The sequence below is a fragment of the Pelodiscus sinensis genome, chromosome 12 (genome assembly GCF_052426305.1).
Source record: "Pelodiscus sinensis isolate ZL-2025 chromosome 12, ASM5242630v1, whole genome shotgun sequence".
NCBI classification, from domain to species: Eukaryota; Metazoa; Chordata; order Testudines; family Trionychidae; genus Pelodiscus; species Pelodiscus sinensis.
The window spans coordinates 13,273,177-13,301,130 of record NC_143063.1 but is presented as its reverse complement, the minus strand read 5'-3'; the positions used below and the strand labels follow the sequence as shown (position 1 = coordinate 13,301,130).

The 27,954-nt window shown below is 41.0% G+C and overlaps 1 protein-coding gene and 1 long non-coding RNA gene across 4 annotated transcripts in view; one reads left to right on the top strand and one right to left on the bottom strand.

Moving 5' to 3' along the window:
- Positions 1–27,858, top strand: LOC142831175 (receptor-interacting serine/threonine-protein kinase 2-like). 3 transcript variants are annotated; one of them, XM_089781443.1, is made up of 12 exons: positions 1–157; positions 3,025–3,182; positions 3,704–3,857; positions 6,057–6,212; positions 6,404–6,549; positions 9,215–9,264; positions 13,303–13,464; positions 14,558–14,643; positions 16,506–16,574; positions 16,743–16,902; positions 24,527–24,673; positions 26,435–27,858. In XM_089781443.1, exons 1-12 carry the CDS (start codon positions 140–142, stop codon positions 26,746–26,748), a joined length of 1,620 nt encoding a protein of 539 aa, XP_089637569.1. In that variant the 5' UTR covers positions 1–139; the 3' UTR covers positions 26,749–27,858. The 3 variants fall into 3 exon arrangements, with proteins under 3 accessions (XP_089637569.1, XP_089637567.1, XP_089637568.1); XM_089781441.1 differs by having other exon boundaries at positions 24,461–24,673; XM_089781442.1 differs by lacking the exon at positions 1–157 and adding an exon at positions 171–283 and having other exon boundaries at positions 24,461–24,673.
- Positions 24,516–27,954, bottom strand: part of LOC112544875 (uncharacterized) — a 38,617-nt gene continuing 35,178 nt past the window's right edge. The window contains exon 5 of the long non-coding RNA XR_016350491.1: positions 24,516–24,653. This is a non-coding gene — a long non-coding RNA (uncharacterized LOC112544875). The remainder of the gene's footprint in view (positions 24,654–27,954) is intronic.

Sequence of the window (27,954 nt, the reverse complement as noted above, 5' to 3'; positions counted from 1 at the left end):
CTGAGTATACAGCCAATAAAAGAGGAGATAAACAATGTAGCTGAGTCATACCCAACAAGGCTTAGCTGTGATTGCATCACTGTTCCAGGCAAATCGCAGTTCTTTGTTGCAGCTGCACTAGCTCACTCCTGTAGTCTCTATGCCCACACTTCTGGTGGTAAGTCTTGATATTCTTTGTATGTTTGTTTTTGCTTCTTTTATTTGGATACTGAAACATTAAATCAACCCAACTAAGCTGCTCTCATATGGATGGAGACACCCACACTGTGAATTAAGCTTAAAGGTATTTTTAAAGAATCTGCTTTTTTAATCCAGTGTGTTTCAATGAGGCATTTAAAGCCTCTCATAACTTTCTGCGGTTCCCCCCTCATTCAACTGCCAAACTTGACAAACTGTGGTTAGAAACCACATCATGTGGGCAGACAATAATAATGAATTTTAAAAAGAGGTGAAAAATCTTTATACTCAAAAGAGCAGAACTATTTAAAGAACTTTTTCCCCGCCCCCAATAAAGGATCCTTTTGCATCCCATTTATAGACTAATTCTGCCACTTGCTGACATTAAATACTACCTTAATCTGTGATTAGTCCTACCGACTCCTTCTGAAGGAAGGTAGTTCTCAATGTATGGAAAAGTAGCAAAACTGGGGTTTCTGATTTTAGAATCAGATCCTCACTTGGTATGAGGATTATACAATGTACAGGCAAGATGAGGATTTTGCCCAACCCTCTAGCTACATGGGGGAATCTTGCTTCCAGCTGTAGTTTATTTATTTAAAAACATCAGTAAGTGATTTAGAGCAGAGCTGGGTGAAAACAAATATTGTTCTGGATTTTCAACCCTCATTAGTCAGGTTTTCATTCAGATCTGGTTCTCATTTTAATTTTGCCCCCAAAGTTAGGAGAGTTTCAATAACTGATTCTAGTTTTTTAGTTCTCTTTTTAAAATAAAAATAAGCAAACCAGGAGTGATTTGGTGCCATACTCATTATTAGACTCTTTTGAACCTCAACATTTAGAGATTTGAGCAATCAGTCCTGGTTTTACACATTTTTAGAGATGATCGAGAAATAATTTTGTTTTCGTCACCTTTTGATTGTGTTTTTCTCCACAGAAACCAAAACTAAATTTAGGGTGGCTCCATTTTATCTGATCCCCATAATATCTGAGGGATAAATGGTGCCTTTTTTGCCTGTCTTTGATTTGGATGAGCTTTCTGTAATTTTGAATATAAAATTGCTGGTCTGATTTTGATGGTCCTATGCCATTTTGGCTGTGTCCTTTGCAAAGTACATGGCTTGAGGTAGATATATATGAAAAATTAGATTATGTGCTTAATTCTTCATTTTGGGTATCAGAGAAATGTTGTGTGTCTGAAATCATTCCTGCCATATAGTTGTTGCCATCCAGTTCAATAATTATTTCATAGCCCCATAGGGAGGATCAGTCACAACCCTGCCTGCCTCTGAACTGAGCCAACAAAGTCATTTTGAGAGACCACCGTGGAGCTACTGATTGTGTGCCTTGTCTGAATAGTTCCTGCAGGAACCACAGCTAGTGACGTCAGATTCAATCTGGAATGTTATTTAAAATAAAAAGCAAAAGGTCTAACCCATCTTGTTCCAGCAAACTTAAATTAGACATGGGAAGTTTTATTGGTCAACTAATATACATTTTAGTCTTTGTAGCATTTAAATTATGGTAGAACTTAGGCAGCATTAACTGGTTTTGGACCCCATTGTGCTTTAGGTGATATGAATATACACTGTAATAGCCCAACCATGTCCTGAGGACATTACAATCTAATTAGGCAAGACAGACAAAGGATAAAAGAAGGTGCAGAGTTATCCCCGTTTTGCAGATGCTCAGCTGAGTCACTGAAAGATTGTAATTTGCTCAAGATCACACAGACTTTTTATAGCAGAGCTGGAAATTAGCAGACCTCCTGCTTTTTAATTTAAAGCCTTAACCATAAGCCCACACTTGAGCTGAACCCACAAGCTGAAAGAGATTTCTCAAGTGACACCTCTTATTCACTATTTAAATCTGCAGTTTACAGCAGCATAAATTCTTGCCTGGTGGTCTTAGTGGCAGTCTGCTGAGTCTGGGGGGAGCATTCCAATTTGAACTCTTACGATGCACTGATCTCCAGTAATGAAGTATTCCTATAAATGGGCTTCTGGAGACTATTTTCTTCCCTCTTTGTTTTCCTTGTCTCAGCTCTGTTCTTGTTGCCTTCTTTCAGTACTAAGTATAGGAGAGAATTAAGATCTCTATATTTTTTTAAAACATCTTCACCTGTTATAGCACCTTACTCATATATTAACACAATGTGGCTTGGGGGAGGTTATCATCTCTGGCCAATGTGTATTGAGGGATAGAACATATGCACACCTAAACATGTATACACATGAACACAGGAATCTACTCTATTAACAATAAATCAAATTCCCTGCTGCCACAGTTCCACTGGCTTCAGTAGAGTTTTGCCAGTTTATGGCAGCAGGGAATTTGGCCTGTTGTTTTGCTGTTATTTTGACATACAGTAACCTAGTAAATAATGGCACATCTGGAAAGGGCATGATCCTGGGGATAGGTTGGAATGCATTATTACCATTTTTATGGGACTTATCTTTCTGTCAAGTATGAAACTGTAAGAATTTTAATCTGATGTTTCCTCAAATTATACCATTATCTTTGGCAGTCAAGCACTCTATCTTTAATTTAAATAGTGTCCCCATATTTCCAGGTGATTTCAATGAAAACTGGCCATATTATTGGGCACTTACCATTTGTAAGTATGAAATGCTAAGTAAATCTCAATGTTCCAGTGTGGTAGGGAAAATGTTCCTTATCTTTAAAGGACAATTTGACTAAGTGTATGGTAATGCAGAACCTTTTGAATGAGGGTGAAGAATAATTTGGTGAACGAACATTGGTGTAACTTCATTGTACCTGTGCAATGGCAACAAAATCAAACCTAAGCATGTCTGTTTTTCTTCAATTCTCTCTCCCACTAAACAGCAGGAAATGGCCAATGTGGTGCCCGTAATAGCTCAGGAAGAGTTGGATAATATTATCTTCATCAAGACACATTCTGGCTTTGCCCTCAAAGCTTTCCATACGCCTCAGAATATTAACATATCACTGAAACTATTGACTGGCCAGAATACAACAGAGAGGTGGGTGTCATGTTTGATTTACTGTATAAATAGCTCAGCAGGACAGTAGTACAAAGAGGGTACCATCATGGAATGTACATTTCTGACCTTAACTTTTTCTCATTGCTTTACCTTGTCCTCATTGCTTTACCTTGACTCTCTGATGTGGTTTGATCCCATCCACACAGGCAAGCAAGGCTGTGACTAATGCTGGTAGAATGTGTAGTGTAGAGGAGACCTCACTGATGGCATAAGGAAAGCATACTTTCAGAGAATAGCAGGGGGGAAATTCAGTTCGAAGAGATCGTTTTTTTCAGTTAAATGATCTCACTCATTTCATTCTTCCTGCCTTTGCATTTCATAACTTAATAAATAAATGTTGATACTAATGTAACTAGCTTGCTTTCTTGTACATTTTACTGCCTAATGCAAAAGATGGTTCATAGTCAAGTCATCTTCTTTTCTAATATCACAGAGTATGACTGTTACTCTGAGAATCTCTCTGAAATTATGCCTCTTTAACCCCTGTTCTCTGTTCACAGTGAACTGAAGGTGCTACTCAAAGATATTGCAAACACACGTCGTATTCAGTCTGAATGGCTCTTGCCTTGTCTTGGAATTTACCAATCTCAGGGACTTTTGGGGATTGTGACTGAATGGATGTGCAATGGATCGTTCCACTCACTCATCCACGAGGTAAGGAAAAGTAGAGATCTTTTACAGAGACTCTTTTATGGGTGTTAAAACTGTTTAGAAGCTAGGACAATAATAAAATAAGCAAAATGTGTCTCAATTATGAGCATTAATTTTGCTATAGTTTTGCTAATATTTTTCATCTGTAGTTCTCAAGCATGAATAATGATTGCTAAAAGATATCTCTATATAGATATATAAATACTAGAAGAAGGGTGGGAAATAATTTTTGATGGGGGGGCCACTCCAAGAATTTGGAAAGGGGTCAAGGACCACACTCTTCCATATCAATGGAGGGGGTGCAGGGACTGAGATGGAAATCGGGTGCAGAAGGGAGCTTGCAATAAGGGATTAAGGTGCAGGAGAGGAAATGGGATCTGGGAGGGACTTTGGGTGAAGGAGGCAGCTGTTACCTGGGTTAGGGGACTAGTGTGCAGGGGTTTGAGTTGTGGCCTTGGGCATGAGGAGGTTGTGACCTGGGACAGGGGATTAGGGTGCAGAAGCAAGTGGAAGAGTTTGGGTTGTGACCTAGAGCAGGAGGGGATTGTAACTTGAGGCAGGGGTTTGGGCTGTGACCTGGGGCAGAGGATTGGGGTGCATGATCTGGGAGGGGATATGGGTGAAGGAGAGGGCAAGAGGGTTCAGGTTATGTGGGGTTGGGGGCACAAAGGCTTGGGGTGCCAGAGGCAGGCTCTGGCTGGGAGACTTACCTGCTTGACACACACCCAGCAGCCTTCTCAAGAATATTCCCTGCCTGCCCCATCCCCACACTGGCTGCAGGGGCCATGTGGTTTTTGAACAGCTACAGGACTGAGGGGATGAGGGGAAGTTGACAACAGGCAGCTCCCATTGGCCAATGGGATTGTGCTGGGGACAGGAGTATCATCTGAAGCGTCTCCTCTCCCCGGGGCTCACAACTATTCAAACAGAGCCCCACAAGTTCACAATGGCCACTTTTGTCAGCAGTATGTGGGGGGCAGGCAGGGAGTCTTCCTGAGGCTCCACACTGCATCCATAGGCTATATCTGGCAGCTTTGTGGGCTTGATTTGGCCCACAGATGGTATTTTGCCGAGGCCTGTACTAGAAGATTTACATGGCATTGCTCAGATCCTTAATTCATTTTTGTTTTTCTTCATTTAAATAATTGCTCTGGAGTGGGCTGGGGTATGCAGGCTGCCCCAGGAGAGAGAACTACCCCAGCACTCTCTCCACAGCTTGTAGGGGCTGGGTGAGAAGTGCCTTTCCATGGCCACTGCAACTTCAGTGGACACAGATGGGGAGAGAGTGCATGTCCCATGACTGGGACGGGTCCAGGTTCATCTACCCCCTGTGCTCCCCAGCGAGAGTGGGGAGTGCTGCAATCTATGCAGTTCCCCCTCGGGGAACAGCCAGCAATGTTCCGATATGAATCGGAGGAGGAGGAGCTTCAGCTCCCCTTCCCCCAACCTTCCTAAAGGTCGTCAGGTGGGAGATTTGGGGCTGGGGCAGTCTCAGAGGAAGGGTTTACTCCCAAGCTATATTTAGACAGCAGAGATCTTCCGAAAAAACTTCTTTGAAAAGAAAGCGTCCACACTGCAAAAGCGCATCCAGAAAGCAAATCTGCTTTTTTGAAAGAGAGCAGCCACACTGAATGGACACTATTTTCCATTTCAGCTGTGATTACTATGGATGGAGTGGCCCCCAGGGCACCTGGGTTTTTTCCTCTTTCCTCTTCTTTCAAAAGAACTCTCTCTTCCCTGTCCCCGCACACACTCCTTTTTCTAAAAGAGCTCTTTCAGAAAAAGGCTTCTTCCTCATAGAAAGAGGTTTACCAATGTCGGAAAAACCCCTCTGTTCTTTCAGTTTTTTTTCTCGAAAGAACACGATTGCAGTGTGGACGTAAGTGAAGTTTTTTCTGAAAAAACTCTGCCGTATAGACATACCCCCAGCCAGCTGCATTACCTTCCTGATGACTCGTCTCTTTTTTCTGTATGGTGTTATGAGAAGTATTCCCATTCCAGCCACATCCCATTTTCCTGGCACAACCAAATTCTTACCTTGCTTTAAATTATGATAAGAGGAAGCTGCATACTGAATTGTGTGGTTCTAACTCTTACTGTTTGGGAGGAATTCTTGAACAAGCAGACAGACTCACTCTCACACAGACAAACTCTCTGAAATATGTATTGGAATATTACACTAAAATGAATGTTGATTTTTAGTGCCACCTGTACCCAGAATTGCCTTTTCCCCTACTCATGCGGATCCTGTCAGATGTGGCTGATGGATTATATCATCTCCATAAATTAGACCCTCCTCTCCTCCACTGCAGCCTGAAACCCTCCAACGTCCTTTTGGATATACAATACAGAGCTAAGGTAAAAGTCTTTTACACTGAGTTTTTTGTCCTCATTATTTTCTTCACATGAAACCAGAACAATTTCTCCAGAGGTATGCTTAATTATAGGATTATTTATCAGATATCTAGCCCAATAAAAATACCAGGTCAATTTTTTATATCAATAATGCCATATTGTGGCTACAGTTCACCATTCATCCTTCCCGACAGATAACAGATTATGGCCTAACTTGCTGGAGGAAGCAGCAGTTAAGATCAGTCCTGCAGAACTGCAATGGAAGCTCCTGGGATTTGGTATACCTCTCTCCTGAAATACTTGAAGGTGGTGTACCCTCACAAGAAGGAGATGTTTACAGGTTAGTAGTTTTTTTAAGGGAAAATCATAGGTAAAGGAGGCCTACTTCTTGACAGCAATTCACATAATACTGAATTAATTTTTTTTAAAAAAAAATTGTAAAGTTATACTACAGATTAGAACACTTTACAGACCTATAGATCACAGTGTTCCATTCATATCTGCATAACATTCCAAACTAGGAATATTGCAGCATGTAATTAAACTTGAAACTCCTAACGTTTGAAGGACATTCAGTACAATTTAATATTTTGAAAACTGCATGTAGATGTGGTTGCCCCATCTTAAAAGAGATACATTTGAATTAGAAAAGATTCAGAAAAGAGCAACAAAAATAATTAGGGGTATGGAATGGGTATGAGGAGAGATTAATAAGACTGGGAATTTTCAGCTTGGAAAAGAGACAAGTAAGGGGGATATGATTGAGACCTATGAAATCATGACTGGCGTGGAGAAAGTAGATAAGGAAATGATATTTACTCCTTCTCATAACACAAGAACTATGGGTCTCTGAATGAAATTAATAATAAGTAGGTTTAAAACAAATAAATGGAAGTATTTCTTCACACAATGCACAATCAACTGATGGAACTTTTTGCTAGCAGGTGTTGTGAAGGCCAAGACTATAATGGACTTCAGAAAAGAGCTAGATAAATTCATGTAGGATAGGTCCATCAGTGGCTTTTAAGGATGGTGTCCCTCGCCTCTGTTTGCCAGAAGCTGGTAGAACGACAGGGAATGGCTCTACCTGTCCTGTTATTCCCTCTGGGTTACGAGGCACTAGACACTGTTGGAAGACAGGATACTGGGCTAGATGGACCTTTGGTCTGACCCAGTAAGACCATTCCTATGTTATAGTCCAATTAGGACTTATGGCCATACTCCTAGGTTAAGCAATTGCAAAACTTCAGCTTCAAAACATTAATTTATCGTAAAAAAAAAGTAGCAAACTGCAATGAAAAACGTGCTATGAAGTATATTCTCATTATGAGGCTTACATTAGATTTACTTGAAAAAATGAAAGAGTTCTATGCACACGAAGAGAAAGTGACAAATCCTTGTAGGTGAAGTATTATTTTTAACAAAACTTATACTGTTGGGTTTTTTTAATATATTTTTATCACATCAGAGGCCAAACTTTCAACTGCAGTTGCTAAACTGATTGTGTTTTCAATTGTCTGCAAAAAACTTCATCTGCTCCAAAAATAGGCATGTGTTAGGTTTCAGATAATCCAGCAGCCAGAGTTAAGCTTCCAAATTCTTTCAATTTGATTACATTTTTATAAATATCTGAAGATTCCTTTTATAAACACTGGCATTGGGGCCTAAATGTTCAAAGCGGGTGCCAAAACCATAGAGAAAGTTCCTTGTATACGCAAGTGCAATCAAATTAGAAACCTAACATCAAGCCAGGTAGTTAGATTTTTAAATAGCTGTTGGTGATGGTATAAACACTTGTGCCATTATTTAATATTTAGGCATAATTACTGGATTGGTTGTAGACCCTGTGGGAAAAAAAAATATGATTTTGTCTTGATGGCCTTTAAGGCCTTGTGGAATCTCTTCTGAAATAACTCACTACGGCCAATCAGACAGTAACATTTAATTTAAGTGATTTACATAAGGAATGCATATTATTTACTCCATCGTCTTGTCTGCCACATATCCAGAGGGCACATACATCTTGACACTATTACCTACATCATACTCTGGATGAATGACAATCCAAAAATAGCAACTATATGGCTCCATGGACTTTCATGTTGGTCACTACAAAGTTTATGACAACCTTTATGCTTAATATTACATATTTTTCCATTTTCTAGTGTTAGATCTTTTATTTTTGTTATGAAGCCAACAACTTCCGCTCCTTTTTTATTATCATAGTGATCAAGAATGAGCCATATTATATATGTAATCTATTAATTACCTATGGATGTTGAGATTGTTCCTCTGATGTCTGTGAAGAAGACATGAGGCTCAAACAGGAAAAGAGTGAAAGGTTCACTTTCAGATGATATCATTCCTGTTCTCAGGTGTCACACCTTTTTAATGATTGGAAGGGACTGGTATTGCAAGTGACTAGTGTATGTCTAGTAGGGCTGTGACAACAATATTTACAACAATATTTTCCCAGATGTTGAATTAAATAGAAACATTTAAATGTTATTGTGATCTCCTAGAAGTTACAAATGGAAGAAAAAATGTAGGGCCTTATGCAAATTTCACTGATGTAAGCAAAAATTCATTGAGCTTTTCTCAGGTCAATTTCTCGTTCATTCCCTTATCACTGTGTACAGTACCACCAAACACTTTATAATTACTACAAAAAGGGGGGGGGGGAATGCTGTAAAGCCCACAAAAGAAAATTCAGTGAGGTATTTTAGAAAATAATCTACAAAATTTAAGAGCAAGATTTCCCTGAGACAGAAATATAGTTGGTCTTTGTTATATCCCCTGAGTGCTGTATAAGGACAGCTCAATTGGAAATTGAAACTTAATAGTATGCAAAAGTGGAAATAACAGTATGCAAAAATGGAAGGACTTAGTGTAACATGGAAAATACCTTTCCATTAAACTAATGAACTCAGTCTTTGGGTATGTAATCATAACACCAATACAGATTCCAAATTAACAATCACGATTTCATTATTGTTTGTCTCTAGCTTTGGAATGATATGTTGGGAAAGCTTAAGCAGACAGAAACCTTTTGAAGGTAGGTATTTCTCTCTTTCTTAATGGTTAGTAACCTTTATCTGAACTTATTCTCCTTTAAGCAACATTAATACTAACAGACCTGCCTTTTCAGACCTCACTTTTATCTCAAATCCCTATTACGCTGCTTGGAAGAATTAAGTTATGATCAATAAATGTCAGTAAATATTAATTTCACCACAAACAAAAATAGTTCCAATGACAGTTGAACTGTACAGACAGATTATGTAAGAAAAGTGTTACTTGATAACTTCTTAGAGTTTGATTTAAGGACACTTCCTTTGTATATTTTGACATGATGTTGGTAATTTGTGTTTTCATAGTTTAACTTTTTAAATCTCAACATTTATGGTAATTAAATAATTATCTGACAAACCATCATTTTGTACAACTGTAAAATTCAATACAAATGGGAAAAGATTAAAAATAAACAGTATTATGTCACAATTATTTTAAAAAAATCAAATTCTACCAATAGTGCATTCCAATAATGCACATATCCATAGCTCTACATCTCCTATTGAGATACTACCCCAAAATGGAGATTCTTATTGTAAAAGAAATAAATACTTTCTCAGGGGTAACTTTAGTGGCATAGTTTTTACTATATACTATCTAAGCCTGTTGACTGTAGCACCCTATTAGATTGTTGTTTTGACTTTTCTCCTTATCTTTAATGCAAAAAACAGTCTTTTATCTTGTGATGCCCAGAATACTACTAACATCACAATCCAGCCTACTGACGTTAGGCAGAATTTTAGGGGATGAATAATTTCTAGTTTGAGTGACACATCTGCGATAGCTCTAATCCAATATTTAATACAAAATATTAAAGTGTAGCCATGGCAGAATGAGTTGTGGGAAGGGCTACCTGCTCCATCAGTCAATCAGATCTAGTGCAGGCTAGGTATGTAATAGTCGATTAACTGATTAATTGGTAAGCAAAAGCTTATCGGTTAATGCTATAGACTACACACATTTCCCCCCCCCCCACCAGTAAATTTTTTAGCAGGCTGGCCAGCAGCCTGGCTTAGTCCTGGACCTACCCCTGCTGTGGCTGTGCATTTAAAGTATATTAGGAGCCAGGCGGGCAGGCAACCTGGCTCAGTTCTGGCTTGGACTATGTTTGGAGCTCAGCCCCGAGCTGGTGCATGAGGAGACAGGCAGCTGGTTCATGAGGGAAGATGGTTTTTAAATTGGCTCCCCTCGTGTACCAGCTCCTGCCTGGCACTCCAGAAAAAGCAGCATGGAATGGCAGGGGGCTCCTCGGGAGAGGGTTCAGAGTGTACTAGCTGCTGGCCCCTCCCCCGGGGACTATAGAATAGTCAAGTAATCAATAAGAATTCATGAGGTTAATCAACTATTCAGTTAACCGATATTTAACATCCCTAGTGCAGGCATGCCTACTCAATCTGGAAATTCATCAGTGTAGAAATGTCCTTATTGGCAAACAACTTGTCAAATTGAATTGAGCCTTTATAAATGCTTAAAGGTCCCTAATAGGAACTTTTAGTTCTAGCTAGACTTAAATTACTACTTTGTCAGAAAGTGAACGTGAGTATTTTCATAGGTTTGTAGATAGCTCTACATAATAGACTGATAGATGAGGAGACTAAAGAAGTGTTTGAAGTTGTTTAAAATGACAGCCAGTCACAGGGAGAGCTGAGAATTAGACTGTGGAGTGCTGATTTCGGTCCCATTCTCATTCCTTTAAAGCACAACTCCTTTTGCTGTCTTAACTTTCATTGAGCATACTGTAGAGAATAATCCATTTCTTCCATTCTTTATTGAATTCTCTGAAAGTGACTATCATGTTCCTGAACGTGATCCAACTTACGCCTCTTACAGTTGATTGCTCTAACAATGAGATTTCAGTTTGAGCAGTCATATGTGAAGAAGAATGTGCCTCTGAATTTGATTATCAAACTACATTAAAGTTACTATCCTCCTCTATCCAGGTCTGTCTATTTATGGAACTTTCTTTTTCACTACATCTAGACTGTATTCCTCAAAAAACGAGGTTTACAGGATCAATCAAAAAAGGCTTTATTTTCGACCAATCTGCGTCTAGACTGCCGTTAAAAAAAACCCGAAACTCCATTTCGGAAAAAAGTGGTGACCATGTTTATGCTAATGAGGCATGGGATATTTAAATCCCTGCTTCATTAGCAATTTCGATGGGCGCAATCTACATCTCTCTGTTTACAGAGAGGTGTAGTCTAGACACACCCTATGTAGTCAAAGAAAAGGAAACTACCTGCCTGCTTATAGTGCACTAAACACTGCAGAACCCAAGAATCAGGGATTTTGACAAGCAGCAAGATGTGTTCGAAAAGGGCAACAAAAATTATTAGGGTTTTGGAACAGGTCCCATATGAAGAGATTAAAAAGACTTGGACTTTTCAGCTTAGAAAAGAGGAGACTAAAGGGGTAGAGGTCTATAAAATCATGACTGGTGTGGAAAATGTGAATAAGGAAAAAATATTTACTTATATTATACCATAATATAAGAATTAGGGGTCACCAAATGAAATTAATAGGCAGAAGGTTTAAAACAAACAAAAGGAAGATTTCTTTCACTTAGTGCATAGTCAACCTGTGGAATTACTTGCCAGAGAATGCTGTGAAGACTAGAACTTCAACAGGGTTCAAAAAAGAGCTAGATAGATTCATGGAGGTTAGGTCCAATGGCTATAAGCCGGGATGGGTAGGAATGGTGTCCCTAGCCTCTGTTTGTCTGGAAATGGATGACAGGAGAGGGATCACATGATGATTACCTGTTGTGATCCCTCCCTCTGGGGTATCTGGTATTGGTCACTGTCAGCAGACAGGATACTGGGTAGACGGACCTTTGGTCTGACCTAGTATGGTCGTTCTTATGCTCTCATGGAACTTTTCCTGACAATTGTTTAATAGCTATTTCTCTGAAACATGATTCTAAAATAAGTCACAATATATTTATATAATACCTTTAATCCAAAAGAGTCGCAAAGCTCTTTACAATTTAATAAACATACACTAACATTCCACAACCTTTTTGGACAGAAAATGAAGGATAGTGTATCTAACTGAAATTTCAGAAGCAGTGAAGGTAGGCAGGATGCAGTTAGCCCAACAGGAATCTAGCCATTATATCAGAGCTAGCAAACATCCTTATTCTTACAATGAGTGACATGAGACCTTTAATGAACATATTTGATCAGGCTCATGATTTTACATCTGTTCAGATTTCCCTGGTGCTTTCTTAAGCTATGCAGGGCTCCTGCAAGGTTCAAAAATAAACACTCTATACACCTCATTTTATACATGAAATGTTCCACAAGATCAGTTTCTCATTTTCTAGCGTGAATAAAGATGAGAATTACATATTGTATATTTGAAGCACTGGCCTGATCTCAATTACATAATACATAGGTTTATGCCATAGAGAAACATAAGGGAACAATGTGTTTTATTTTGCAATCACATTCTTGAGTTTTGTGTGTGTACATAAAGTCACAATAAGCCTGTGTCTTGGCTTTGCTGATCAGAGGTCACCTAGTAGATTACTTTGTTTTTTATGTATGTAGCAGCTTTCATTTTGACAGACTCAGATTAAAAATATTATGTACAATATACTCATGTAAGGGTGTGTTTTTATATTTTTGGTGCCACTTTATAGAAGTCCAGAGGAATCAGATTATTTGTGCATGAAGGATATAATTTTTTTTAAATCTGCATGCAAAATTGCATACAGAACTGTGTGGTTAGGCTTCACAGACTGTAACTATATGCAAATTTGGTATTTGTGCATTCATGTTACCAGTTATTAATGCATAACCTTAAATAAACTGTCTAACAAGAAAAAAATGGACTGCTGCCATTAGGTAGAAATGAGTATTGTTACAGTTGGTTAGCTTAAGAGTGTGTTGGTTTTTTATTTTTCATTTTTTAAAGAGTAGCCTTAGTTTTAAGAAAAGAAAATTAGCCTTTTTTAATCATTTTAAAATAGTTTGGAGGGTTCTGATTTTTTAAATAACATTTTTTCATTCTGTGACAGGCAAAAAAACCCTACTGGAAGTTGTAACAGGACTCTGTAGTGGCCTGCGGCCTGGAACTGAAGCAGAATATATACAGAGCAATTTGCATCAGAGAAATCGACTTTTACAACTCATCATACTGTGCTGGCACCAAGACCCAGATTACAGGCCACAAATTGCAGGTAATATTCAGCATTTACTCTTTCCTTGTTATTAGCACAAACACTTTGTCCTAGTTAACATAGTGTTATTGTAGACCTAAAGAAGATCTCCGGGTAAGCTCTAAAGCTTGTCTTTCTTACCAACAAAAGGTGGTCCAATTAAAGGTATTATCTCACCCAACTTGTTACTCTAATATTATAGATAAGACATTTCTATAGCATGCTACAGTTATGACGGCATAACAGAATGTTGCAAGGAGCACTGCCTCCAGAACATTGTCGTGTTTTGGTTTTTATTTATTATTTTTAATAAGGATATCTTGCCTTCCTAGAAGGTGGCTTAGTCATTTCAAGATTTTTAGTTTTAATATAGTGCAGTAAATTTAGAATAGATACACGTTAGGAAAAGACTGGACATCAAATTCAGTATTTGAAGAATGCCTTTAACAGTCCTATTTCCAATTAATCACCATTCCTACTAGAACAAGTTCCACTGTTGGTTAAGTCAGAGGAACTATATTACGCTCACTGGCTTGCTTTGTGCAATCATGAATAAATTAAGTTTACAAATATGCAGGTTTTTGTGTGCATGTTTCAGAAAAATGTGACCCTAATTTGTTTACATTAGATCAAAAATAAAAATATATAAGGCAAAGTCATTTAGGGTGCATCTACACAGCACCCTAAACTTGAAATGAAATATACTATTTGCATAGCACAAATTATGTATCTTATTTTGAAACTATTTCAAAATAGATTATTTTGAAATTTGGCGCATCTACACAGCACCTCATTTTAAAATAACACACTATTTTGAGCCATCCCTTATCCCTTGGGCAACGAGATTTACCGGGATGGGGAAATAGTGTGCCCATTATTTCGAAAAATATTTTGAAATAATGGGTGGCTTGGGTAGACACAAGTTAGCTATTTCAGGATAGCTCCAGTATCCCAAAATAGCCATGCAGTGTAGACGTACCTTTAGAGTTGATTTAAAGGACTCCAATATGATTGCAACAGAATAATAAAATCAGTAGAAATGCATTCATGTATAGATATTTGCATATTTGATATGCATACATCCTATATTTAAAATGCATTTTTCTTCCCACAGAATGTGCAGAACTCTTAAGGAAAATTTTAAGCACTTTTAGAAAGGAGAAGATTTCCAGTGCAATCTACAGATTGATTGATGCAAAGGTTAGTGTAAAATTCAGGTTTGGTTCTATACAACTGCCTTCTTTTCTGTGTTTACTATCTTTGAAATTAAACAGGAATTTATTATTGCTTCAAAGGACTATAAGTTAAAATTTCAAGATCAGTTCCTTAAAGTATACAGAAAGCTAAAATATATCTTACTTCTGTTAATCTAAGATTTAAACACCGCCTCAAAAGTTTAAGCCAGGATTCACAAGAGAGACTATGCAAACTAAATTACTGATGAGTATGCACTAGTCACAGACAGCTAGAGATTTGCATTTGTGGAGTCCTCAAGTCAATTTCCACCTGAGGTTACATGTAAAGAGCAGCTTCACCCTAGTCCCCAATCCTAAAATCAATCAGGCAATCACACAGTAGTGAGTAAATATTAGTCTGAGTTACATATGGTCCAGGTCTGGGACTGCAAAGAAATGTCTGATGTCAGGATTGAGATTGGTTGTCAGTGCAGCATGGAGAGAAGGTAACACAGGATCCTGATGCACCTGGGATTTCTCATGGTACTAAACTCAGTCTGTGAAGTCAAAATGAGAAAAGTCACCAGGTTTTACTTCATTTGTGCTGGATTCTGACAATGAAAATGGTAGACATCCCAAATTCTGGGAGATTTTGTTATAGTTCTGCAGAACTCAAAGTTGTAGAGACTGCATTACAATTTGAAAAACGTGAGGTGTGATTCGCGAAAGATCAGATATAGAACATACCCCATTAAAGGAAAAGAGCTCCCAAGCATTGGACCTTGGTGGCATGATATTTATACATGATATTCTGTAATCACAGAACAAGCCCTTCTTTTCCCAATGACCACAATGATGAGTATGAAATAAATTCCTGTAGAGAAAGGCAAAGGAACTTAATATTGTTTCAGTAGGTAACAGAACTGTACTCTGGGTAATTTCAGTCCTAGCTGAAGATCATGTGGTGTATATACCTGCTATTTTGGTAGTATCTCCATTAACTTTCTATGTATGATTTGTTTAGTCTCATTTGGACAGGGATTTATTTTTTCATTTGCCAAGTTAACAAAGAGCACTGCTCAATCGTATGCAAGTAAGAACATGGTCTCTTAGGACAGAGAATACTGTTCAAATGTCTATCATATGAAGTTTCACAGAGGCATGTCCAATACTGTTAAGAGAGCTTATCATATTCAGAGGCTTGCTCTGCCACCTGGATTGGCTCATTGACTGTGATCAGCTCATTGGTCAAACAAACAGGGTCATAGCAACTTTGAAGACCCCTCTGAAAATATTTAGGAAGAAGTATATTCAGATGTGCTGAAATGTAAAGAAGATTTGAATTAAATTGTTGTGGATGAACTGGGAAAATGAGATCACAAAAGTCACAAATAGGGACAGGTATCAAGTTTTTTGTTTGCAGTAGGTAATACTTGTTACAGAATGTCCATGGAAGGCTGAGCATATTAGGAGACAGTGTGGGCATTTTTAAAAATACTGTCAAAGTACATCATGATCTGAAACTCAGATTTATTATTATATGAAAAAGCAGAAGCCATTTTAATGATTGGTATTGGGCCAAAGTCTGCACTCTTACACACTCATGTAATCATTTTAGAGTAACCCCATGGCATGTTTGCCTATACACTGGTGCATTTGAGAGCAGAATCTGGTCCGGTGTCTGCACAGAGCAGTGGTCTCCCACCTTTTTACACACGAGGCCAAATAGCAGCAAAGCCTCTTCCGCAAAAAGAATCGGAAGAAAATCTGCAAAGGTGACAGTGATTTGCATATCTTCTTCTGGAAAAAAAATGGCAGTGAAGCCGTAGCCTAATTGAACATGAATGTTATATGTATTTTACTTAGTAGGGTTTTTTTTTGTTTCAGGAGAGAGCAGTGAATGCCTGCAAAGGCTCAGTTCCACATGCACTTCAGACGCATATGCACAATCTAGAGGTGAGCAAACTGTGACTTCTTACATGTGTACTTGGGGAAGGAAAAATTGTCTAGTGTATGTAAGTCCTGTCCCATTGTCAAAAACAACATAGGCACTTAGACACCTAAGAGAGATCTTTTCTATCAAGGAGATAGAAGTAATTTCTTATCCATTTTCATCCTTGACAGGTCATGTGTGCACAGAAAAACAGCAAACAGCTTACTGAAAAGAGAGTCCATCTAACATCACAGAGATTATCAACCATTCTTGATAGCTCTGCAAGAAGAGAGCAGGCTAATCAGATGGCACTTGCAGATATCACAGCTCCAAATACAACTCAGAAAAAAGGTATGCAGTATTGAAACAACCTTAAGATATTCTCACCTCCAAATACTATAAAAATATGAAAATTATTTGTTGGCTCAATATCCATAAAATCACACCAAATGTCTCTCATGTTGGAGCACAACTGTTCCCCTCTCTTGATATAACCAGAGGAAAAGAGTCCACAGCAATAGAAGTCTGCCTTGAGAACTGCAGTGGTGCAAGCTTTTTTGCAACTATTCCTCCACTGGGAGAACTTACAGGGAACCGTGAACCGCAGCCACTGGGAGCTGCAAAGGGCTGTACCTGGAGACACTCAGGTAAACAAAGTGTCTGGTGGCCTGCTAGTGGTTAATCCTGGTGAACTGCAGGCTGATTATTGCTCACCCCGGTATAAAGGAGCTGGAGATTTTAACTTAAATATTTATTCATTGTTTCTTGATGGTTTTGTTTATAATATCTGAGCCATAACAAATTCATTATCTCTTTGGAGATATCTGAATACATGGGACTTATGATACAGAATATAGATTAGAAGCTGTTCCTTTTGGGTAAATAGGAATTTCCTCAACTTCATCCACAAATTTACAGTAGTCTGCGACTATAATGAATAAGTGAAAAGGACATTGAGGGTATGTCTACACAGCAGCGTTATTTTGGAATAACTGATATTATTCTAAAAAAACGAGCATGTCTACACTGCGAGCCTTTATTTCAAAATAATGTCGAGCTGGAGGACTTCTTACTCCGACTTGTGGTAAAAAATGGTTACTTACCTGTAACTATTGTTCTTTGAGATGTGCTGCTCATGTCCATTCGAAGTAGGTGCGTGGGTGCACGGATTCCAGAGCCTTTTTTCCCCAGCAGTATCCATCAGGCTGGCAGGGAGCCCCTTGGGGTGGCGCCGAGATAATGATGAGTAAGTACTTCTGCTGGCCCCTCCCGCCCTCAGTTCCTTCTTGCCAAAAATACTCCGGTGAAGGGGAGGACGGGCGGGAATCGAATGGACACGAGCAACACATCTTGAAGAACAATAGTTACAGGTAAGTAACCATGTTTTCTTTTTTGAGTGTTTGCTTATGTGCAGTCGAAGTAGGTGATTCCCTAGCCATGCCCTCCTGGAGGCAAGGTCGGAAAATCATGATATCCTCACATTACGGATTGGAGAACTGCCACTCCCAGAACAGCATCCCCCCTGGCTTGCTGTGTACTTGCATAATGCATTGCAAATGTGTGTACTGATGACCGTGTTGCTACATCATCTACTATGTCTACAATGGGGACCTGTGCTATATAAGAGGCTGATGAGGCTTGAGCTCACATGGAATGAGCTGTAACTCAAGGTGGAGTCCAACCCGTTAACTCGTAACATTCTCTTATACACGCTGTGATCCAAGATTACAGGCGTTGCGCTGACACTGGCTTGCCCCTCATCCTTTCCGCTGATGAAATAAAGAGCTGTGGAGACTTCCTGAAATCCTTTGTCCTCTCTATGTAGAAAGCCAGTGCTCTCTTTGCATCCAAAGAGTGTAGGGACCTTTCCCTAGCTGAGGCATGCGGCTTTGGAAAAAAAACTGGGAGATAGATATCTTGGGACATATGTAAGGCTGATACTACCTTTGGGAGGAATGCTGGGTGAGGCCTTAGACGCACTTTGCCTGGGTAAAAGACCGTGTATAAGGGGTCAGCCATAAGCGCCCTTAACTCTGACACCCTCCTTGCCAAGGTAATAGCCACTATAAATGCAACATAGATCAAAAGATACCTGAGCGAGCAGGTGGTCAGCGGTTTGAAGGAGGGGACATGAGCTTATTGAGCACTAAGTTCAAGTCCCATTGAGAGATCGGCTGCCTGACAATGGGGAACAATCCTTTGGCGAAGTGTCTGAGATGTTAAACATCTCAAAGGATTAATGCCCACAAAACAGATATCAGACAAGATCACAAAGAGAAAACAGTTTCTTGCCACTTTAACCAGAAAGGACACTCTCTAAATGACTTAGCCACCTGCATTCTGCTACAAAGACCTTTTACATCTGCACTTGAAAGGGAATCCTCTGAACTGTCATTCATGTTAAAATTCGACACTTACCAACAAGGACTTAACAAGTCTTTGAACTTTCTCACCCATTACCAAGACAGTTTCCCCAATTATCACCTGTAATACCATTAACTCACAAACATCCCACTCTCCCTACCTTTAATATCAACAATTCACAGACACTTACCTTCCTTCCTCCCCCTTCCCACCCCCCCCGCATCCCCCTTCTGTTCTGCAATGTGATTTGTCCTTTTCATATTTGTTCATTTTTTTTAAATTGTATCCTTTGGTATATATGGTTGTGACTACTTTCTTCCACTATTTGATCTGAGGAAGTGGGTCTGGCCCACGAAAGCTCATCATCTAATAAACCATCTTGTTAGTCTTTAAAGTGCTACATTGTCCTGCATTTTGCTTCAACTACCCCAGACTAACACGGCTACATTTCTATCGCTAGGACACTGGTATTCCCCAGAAGGTATGTTGCCTCTACACAGATATTGTGAGCAATGCAAAACTCCCAAAGGAGAAGGGCTTCCCTGCACAGGTGAGAAGAGAGAGCTGCTACATTGCTGCTGTATTGTCTGTTAAGACCAAGACTGTCTTGTTGCTCAGGGTGGGTAAAAATATTTGGCAAGCCAGCCTGACTGCCCTCCACTCCCCGACACTTATATGGAGCTCACGCTTCTCGGGCGACCACATACCTTGAGTCCATTGGTTTCCTGTGTGGGCTTCCCATCCCATGTCCAACGCATCTGTTACAAGTCAGACCGTTGGGCTCTGGCTCACAAAGGGCACTTCTGTGCAGACAATGTCCTCCTCCATCCGCCACTGTAATGACTGAATGACATCCTGGGGGAAAGTCAGGACTGAGTCCCATGGTGCCCTTGCTTGACTGAATGCCCTGGCCAACCATGCTTGCAGTGGCCTGAGTTTCAATCTGGCGTGCTGCACCACATATGTGCATGCTGCAATATGTCCGAGCAGTTTCATACAGCTCTTTGCTGTCGTTATGTGTGAATCCATCAGCCCTTCTATGACAGCCCTTATTGCCAGGAACCTGGGTCTGAGGCGAGAGGCTAGTTCCCTCTTCGCATCTAGCTTGGCTCCCACAAAGTCTATCTCCTGAGTGGGTTTCAGGGCTAATTTTTCCTTGTTTATCAAGAGGCCCAAGCTATCGAACAGGGATCTGATGATCCCTACATGCTGTAACACTTGCTTCCTTGAGTGACCTCTTCTGAGCCAATCATCCAGGTACGGGAATACCTGGATTCCTCCCTGAGGAAGGCTACCATACATTTGGTAAAACACTCTTGGCGCTGTGGAGAGGCCAAAAGGAGGACCGTAAACTGGAAATGGCCCTGGCCAACCATGAATCTGAGGCACCTTCTGTGCGAGTCTCTTATTGCTATATGAAAATATGCATCTTTTAAATCGAGAGCAGCATACCAGTCCCCTATCTCTAGAGAGGGAATAACATTTGCTAGGATAACCATCCTGAACTTTACTTTCCGTAGAAAGGCATTGAGCTCTCTCAGGTCCAGAATAGATCTGAGGCTACCCTTTGCCTTGGGTATGAGGAAGTAGCGGGAATAAAAACCCCTTCTCTCTAATCCTGGTGGAACTCCTTCCACTGCCCCTTTCTGCATCATTATAAGCACTTCCTGATGCAGCAGGGTCTCGTGAGAGGGGTCCCTGAAGAGGGACGGGGAAGGGGGGTGAGGAGGAGGCAAAACCTTGAAAGGGATAGAATATCCCCTTACAAACAAATCTAAGACCCATGAATCCAAAGTAATCTGGGCCCAGGCCTGGTAGAAAAGCGATAACCTGTTTCCAAAGGGGGGGCCTATCCCTGAAGCTGTATACTGTCCTTGGGCATACCTTCAAAATGATGGTTTAGGTTGCTGTGGTGGAGGTGGCCCTCCGCTCCTTTCTGTATCTGATCAGGATTGTCTACGCCTATTTCGGGAGTTATTGTTGGCATTTTGGTTATGGGGTCGTCGCCTGCTTAGGTCTTGTCTAAAGCCTTGATATGTCGTTCTACCCTGGTATCTGTGGTTGAACGACATGCGTTGCGTAGCCGGGGTATAAATCCCCAATGATTTTAGGGTGGCCCTGGTATCTTTTAGACTGTGCAGTCTGGTGTCTGTTTGTTGCAAAAACTGATCCTTCCCCTCAAAAGGCAGATCTTGTATAGTGTACTGTACCTCCAGCTGTATGCCAGAGACCTGTAACCAGGCTCCCCGCCTCATGACAACACCGGTAGCCATTGTACATGCCGTTGAATCTGCTGCATCTAGTGCGGCCTGCAGGACTGTGCGAGATATCGTCCTGCCTTCTTCAGCCAATGCCCAGAACTCCTGTCTCGAGTCCTGCGGCAGGTGCTCCATGAACCTGTCCTTGACCTTCCAAGTGTTGAAGGCGTACTTGCTGAGCATTGCTTGCTGGTTTGCAATGTGGAGCTTTAACCCACCTGTGGTGTATGCCTTTCTGCTCAGCAAGTCCATCCTCTTGGGGTTCCTGCCCTTTGGAGTGGAACCAGGTGGGCCTTGTCTTTCTTTCTGCCCAGCCGCCTGGACCACAAGCAACCTCAGTACCGGGTGAGTATAAAGATGTTCATGGTTGGTCTGAGTAGTGCCTTTGCACTCCCTTTTGGGTGGGTGGAAGAGACACCGGTGTCTGCCATAGAGTGGCTGTGATCTTTGCAACTGTTTTGTTTAGGAGTCGCGCTATTTTGAGGGGTGCCTCCAATGACAGGATGTCCACCATAGGGTCAACCTCCTCGTTAACTATCTCTACCTGCACTCCCAGGTTTGCTGCCAACCACCTCAGTAGGTCTTGATGTCCATCGACAGTGCCGGGGGAGCTGGGTTCACCAGGGCCTCATTCAGTGACGAGTACTCTTTTGTCAGCAGCTGCTCTTGTTGAGGTTCTAAGACCCAGGGTGGGGAATGGGGCTGAACTTGATCTTGAGTGCCCAAATCCCTCCTTTGAGTAATCGGATGAGGGCTTGTCCTGCTTTCCGAGGCAGTGGCCCTAGACATTGGCGTTGCCGACAGGGTGCCCTTGGACCTCAAATCTCCTGACTCGTGGGATGGTGGCATCATTCCTTGGAACTGATGGTAGGACCAAGGTGTCCAAAAAGGCCATTAAGCCTGACCCTGCAGCGGCCATGTCTGCTGTGTCACACAACCCTGATGGTGTGAACAGTGCCATGATTTTGAACGGTACCTAGAAGACCTGCATAAGGATGAGGCCAATCTCGTCAACTCTGCTTCTGACTTGGACGAATAGTCCAATGCCAACCAAGGTGGGGCCGTGGACAGACCTTGGGAACGATGTTGAGGCCTGTGTCTGGCCATTGATTCTGGCTTCCCTCGGTGTACCTCGGGAAGTGGCCTCATCATCCCCTGATGGGGTGTGTGCTCCATAGCTGACGCCCACAAAATGGTCACTGGTGCCGTCATGAAGCCCAGCACCCCTATTGGAGCAGAGGTTGGCCTGAGTCCTGGGATAGTGTCCATTGATACTGACCACACGCCATGTGTTGATGCTGTATTCTGAGGTCCCACTACGTCCGGTGCCAATGTCACCTGCACCTTGCTGGTCATTTTAGACAACATCACCGGATTGGCTCTTCTGTCATCTGTATAAGGTCCCTGGCCACACTGAACGTGTCCAGAGTAAATGGTCTGTTCATCTGGTCTAAGTCTTCCAGTGCCGAGCTTCTTCTCTGAATAGAGTCCCACTGTTGCCCCGAGGGGTCCGCACACCTCCGAGGAGAGGCTGCAGTCGGAGTATGGGGCCTGTGTCTACTTCCATGCCCCTTCTTCTCAGGGTATCTCCCCCTGGCTTGTTTCTTTTTTCTTCAGTACCAGAGATTGTCACCTGTGCCTAGGTGCTGTCGCTGACTTCGGCACTGACGAATGCCCCGCTGCCACCATTGGGTCTCGAACTGACGCCAGTGCACTACACACCGTCAGAACGTGATCTGGTGCCGGCTGAAGAGTTGACTCCATCAGGAGCAACTTTAGATGGGAGTCTCGTTCTCTTTTAGCGGGGTTTGAAAGCTTCTGTAAGATGGCCCTCTCCCAGACACTTTAGGCAAGAGTCAGTCATGGGGAATAGGTTTGGAACAAGACGCGTGCGGTTTAAACCTGTGCGGGCCTGGCATTACCCTCCCCCACAGGGGAGAGGGAATCCTATCACTACTAACATAACAATTAACACTACAAAAGCTATCTAACTGAACAGTTTACACACTGGGAATAACAATAGGTCGAGATAACTCACTGCTCCAGCGACCGTCATGGGGGGTAAGAAGGAACTGAGGGTGGGAGGGGCCAGCAGGGGTACTTATTCATTATTATCTCAGCACCAATCCAGAGGGCTCCCTGCTGGCCCGATGGATACCGCTGGGGAAAAAAGGCTCCGGAATCCATGCGCACGCACCTACTTTAAATGCACATGAGCAAGCACTTGAAGAACCTCACTTCACAAGGATTAAGGAAAGTCGAAGGAAGAGTGTTCTTCCTTCAACTTCCTGCTGTGTAGACAGTGCCAAAAGCCGAGTCAAGCTATTTTGACTTCAGCTATGGAACTGACGTAGGTTTAGTTGCATAGCTTATTCCGACTTGAGCTCTGTTGCATAGATGTATCCTGAGAAATTACATGTATTCCACAGTTTACATTTCAGAAGTCTTTTATAAAATCTACAAACCACAGAAGAGTTTCTAGAATTAAAACTCAGTTAAAACATTTAAGCTAGACCTTCTATTGTAATATTATTAATTTATTTGTATCAAGGACCAGGACTCCATTATGCTAGATGCTATACAAATAAATGCTGCCAAAGTAGCTCTGTTGAGAGTGTAGTACAGTGAAGATCTATAGTTCCCTGGTTCAATCCTGGGCTTTGGCAAGTCTTTTCGTCCCTGAGGCTATTGAGTTAGGAGGTTTTGTTTGTTTGTTTTTTGGGGGGCGGGGGCAGACACAACAACTTTCAATTACCTTCTAGTCCCTTCCAGATCTAGGAGTCTATGATTCTATATAGCAAAAAAAAAAAAAAAAAGTAGCTCTTTGGGGCAGGAACAAAGAGACCCGTACACTGCAGCCACATGAACCTGATTAAACAAAAGTGGTTGACAGTATTCAAGACAGATAAAAGATTTGTAATTATCAATAAGCCATACAAATTATTTTTGAAATATATTACAAATAAAGATTTATTATTTGGCCATATACATCAATCCCATTATGTGTAACGTAACAGAGATAGTATGCTGCATGAATAGATGGTGCTCCCCTCCTGAGAATTCATGATCCCTACTCTACCATAAAGCAATTTTCTTAAAGTTTGTACAATAACAAATGTCAAAGCTATATAAGAGGGACGATCTAGTAGCAAGTGTTCATAGGATGGAATATATACAGACAAGTTAGTCCTCTAAATTCTGGAAACTTAGGCATCTAGAACTATCTCTTCATGAATCTCTATGTTCAGTTAAAAAGTCTTATCTCACCCATCTATATTTGTTCCCAGCTCATCCAGGCAGTAGAGAATCAGCTTTGCAGCATTCCATTTCCCCTTCTTCTTCCACTGTTCCAGATGTAGGCAAAGAAGATGGTGGCCAGTCTCAAAGGGACCTAAAGGCATGGCGGCAGCAGCAGCGGCCACTACAGTTATTGCTGTCACCTGAGCACAGTCCTCACAATAGCGAATTTCAAAGTACACACTGCGAACAAACGTTAACAGGTGAGATTCCCAAGAAAAGGTTGATCTTTTTTAAAATCAAGTTTTGTCCAAAAATTAGAAGCTACTGGCAATGCGTTATAGTAATATTTTACTTTCCCACACTGCAGCCAGTGTTCCAGATAAAAATGTACTTTGGACATATTCTGTATATTTAATGGTAATTAGTGTAATTCCTCTGAAGATGCTACTAGCCAATGTAAGAAACAGGATGCTGACCTAGATAGACCATAAGTCTGCTCTGTTGTGACAATTCAACTAAAAGTTTAGACTTAGGCTTCAAAGCCAATTTTGTTCAAAATAGGCACATTGTTCAGAACGGACTATCACTGGATGGAAAGGGGCCTAAAGAAAAACCTCACAAAATATAGAAAGTTTTTTGGAGAAGTCAGACCACTGAGTTTATAATTCATTGTATGTTTTTTAATTTTTCATTGTCATAATTTCTCCACCAAGGAAATTCTTGAGGATGGTGGGGCAAAAGGTCCTCCACAGGTCGGATCCAGCCTGCCAAGCCAGTGGATCCAGCCCACAGCCACCCTGCTGCTCCCCTGCCCCAAGGCTAATCGAGACCTGGGGATGGGGGAACCTGTGAAGTCTCCTCTCTGCCCACCCTCCAAGGGTGCACAGCCACTAGAGAAACACACTGGCCTGGGGGCTGAGGGAGAGCGTGAGATTTCCTCCCATTGTGGTGCCTCGAGGGCTGTTTTAAAACAGCTGGCAGTTCTCTCTAGGCGTGGGGAGTAGGTGGGAGACTTCGCACACTCCCCCACCCCCAGGGTCTGTGGGTGGGGGGCATGAGAAGTCTTCTGGCACCGCTCCTTCCACCCAAGGCTCTGATCCTTCCAGAGCAACCCTGGGCTACTTCAGAAATTTATGAAGTGGATCCCTTTTAAAAATTATTGCCCCCTTCCCCCCCCCCCCATTCTTGAGGATGCAAAAGATCTTGAGGATGCAAAAGACTCCCCCACTTAATTTTTATATTTTCTTTGGGCAAGACCCAAAAAAAGGCCTCAATCTTTCTACTGAGCATGTGCGGATGAAGCTGACTTTTGGCCTGTGGTATCTGCCTCTTTTTTCTATAATGAAAAATTCCTAAAAATGAGTTTTTTGCTTTGGTAAATTGAACCATGTTAATCTCCACCAAGCTGGACAACAGATATCATTAGGGAGAATGAGGCATGATCTCCTAAGTACTGGTGACTTTTTTATTTCCGTTCCCTTATTGGAAAGGCAGCCTAATGCAGAGTTTCTGCACAGATCTGGTTTTGGTGTATGCCCCTGCTAAGATGCTCCAATTTTCCACTAATGTAATGAGAGTGCTGAACAGTACTATCCTTCAGATCTGCCTAAGGTACATTCTACTCTTCTATGTACTGAATAGGCTAATACTCTCTAGACATAGCTAAACTACTGTACATACCAGTTATACAGATGAAATATTACCAGGATCAGACCTGGGAATTCCTACCACTTAAGTTATCATACAATCATAGAATCATAGGGCTGGAAGAGACCTCAGGAGGTCATCGAGTCCAGCCCCCTCCCCAAAGCAGGACCAATCACTCACTAAATATTATTTCTTTGGTCTGGGTCTATGATTAGTGCTAGTTTTGAACAAAGACCGCAAGTGAAGGAACACTTCATTAGCTCCTATTGCGCCAATGAATTTAATTTATTCCTGACATTATGCTGCCTCTAACTAATAGTTTAATGAAAAAGTCTAACAGTTTCACATATTTAATTTTTTCCTTTTTATTCAAGGTCTTTGCTGTAAAGGCAACTACGGCCAGATCCTAGCCTGTGGACGACAGACTATCTTGAGCTGCATGACAGAAGGGCGCCTCAACCACATCCTTGATGTCCTTCGCTCCCAGCGAGTGTTATCTAAAATGGACTATGAAACAATCACCTCTTTCCCCACCCTGACCAGCCGTGCTCGTGCTTTGTTGGACACTTGCCTCTGCCTTGGAGAGGGGGCAGCTCAGATTGTAGTGACTGTGCTCTCAACTAGCAAATGCAACCCTCTGGTACAAGGCAACCACATCACAGGGAGCCCTCCTAAATTAAATCGATGACTGCAGTGACTTAAGTTATTTTTCATGGCATATTCATTCACTGGTAACTTGGAATGACATTAATTCATGTTCATTTCTCATTACCCACTGACTAAAAAGTCTGTTCTTTTTCTTACTGCTCAGTGACTTGAGTTCTCTAAGAGTTCCAGACACACATTGCCTGCAAAAATAAAAGAGCCAGGTAACAAATATACCAACTTGGATCTCTGAGATGGTAGGATTATGGGAGTATGCCAGAGTCCAGTTCAAGTCACATGTCACCTGTTTCCTAGTTTCTTAATGGAACTAATTGTGATTTTTTGGTGGAAAGCTGAAAGGAAGGCTGGTGCCAAGCTCTTCCAAATCTCAAGGGCACTTAAAGATGGGCTGCTGGCTGGGAAGGGAAAAAGAAGCTGTTTTTGCCAACAGCCAAGAACAGCCAAGCAAAAGCTGTCACAGTGAAAGTGAAAATCATGAAGGAATACGTTTTCAGGATTGCTGCAAATGAGACTCTGAAATGTAACATCTTGCAAACTAAATCAAACTGAACTTTTCTTACACAAATGCTCATTTGTTCTTGTAAGCTGGTACATTTACATTTTATTGAGTGCTAGTCAGAGGTTCTTTTGAAATAAAATGGCCCCACACAGATTAAATGTACCTGGATATAGTATGTTATTGTTCAGTTGATGAATATTATAGGTATACAGTATGAAGCTAGACTGTGGGATAAGAGGTATCAAATTGGCCACTGAACTGTAAATAAAAGATACTAACATCAAAGATTATCTTAGTTAAAATGAGAAACAAGTGTGCAAGGTGCTTCCATTAGAAGGTACAATGGGATGCCTGTAAGGTTCACAACACTTGATTAGCCAAAAAACATTGTCAATACAAGATGTATAGATATTTCAGATATCAAGTTACACTGTTTTGTTTCATTACACTGTAATTGTTCCTTCCATTTTCAAGATGTTCGATATGGTTTAATATATTAGAATCTTAAAGTGGAGTGTTTTAAGCAATATTTATAAACCACATAAAAAAATTTGAAACCACTAAACATTTTAGAAAATTCAGCCAAATTATCTTAAGGCTACTTTGTAACAATAAAAATGGCTTAAATTTAAAGCACTGTCAGTGTGTTAGAAATGTAATTTTTTACTTTATTAAGAGAGCTAATTTTCTAGATCTTAGATGTTTAAAGTTTCATACTACATTTAAGTT

Excerpts from the sequence above, each read along its gene's own strand:
- LOC142831175 (XM_089781441.1), top strand. Across the intron at positions 9,265-13,302 it reads CAGACAGAAACCTTTTGAAG|GCAAAAAAACCCTACTGGAA; the intron begins GTAGGTATTTCT and ends ATTCTGTGACAG. Across the intron at positions 13,465-14,557 it reads TTACAGGCCACAAATTGCAG|AATGTGCAGAACTCTTAAGG; the intron begins GTAATATTCAGC and ends TTCTTCCCACAG.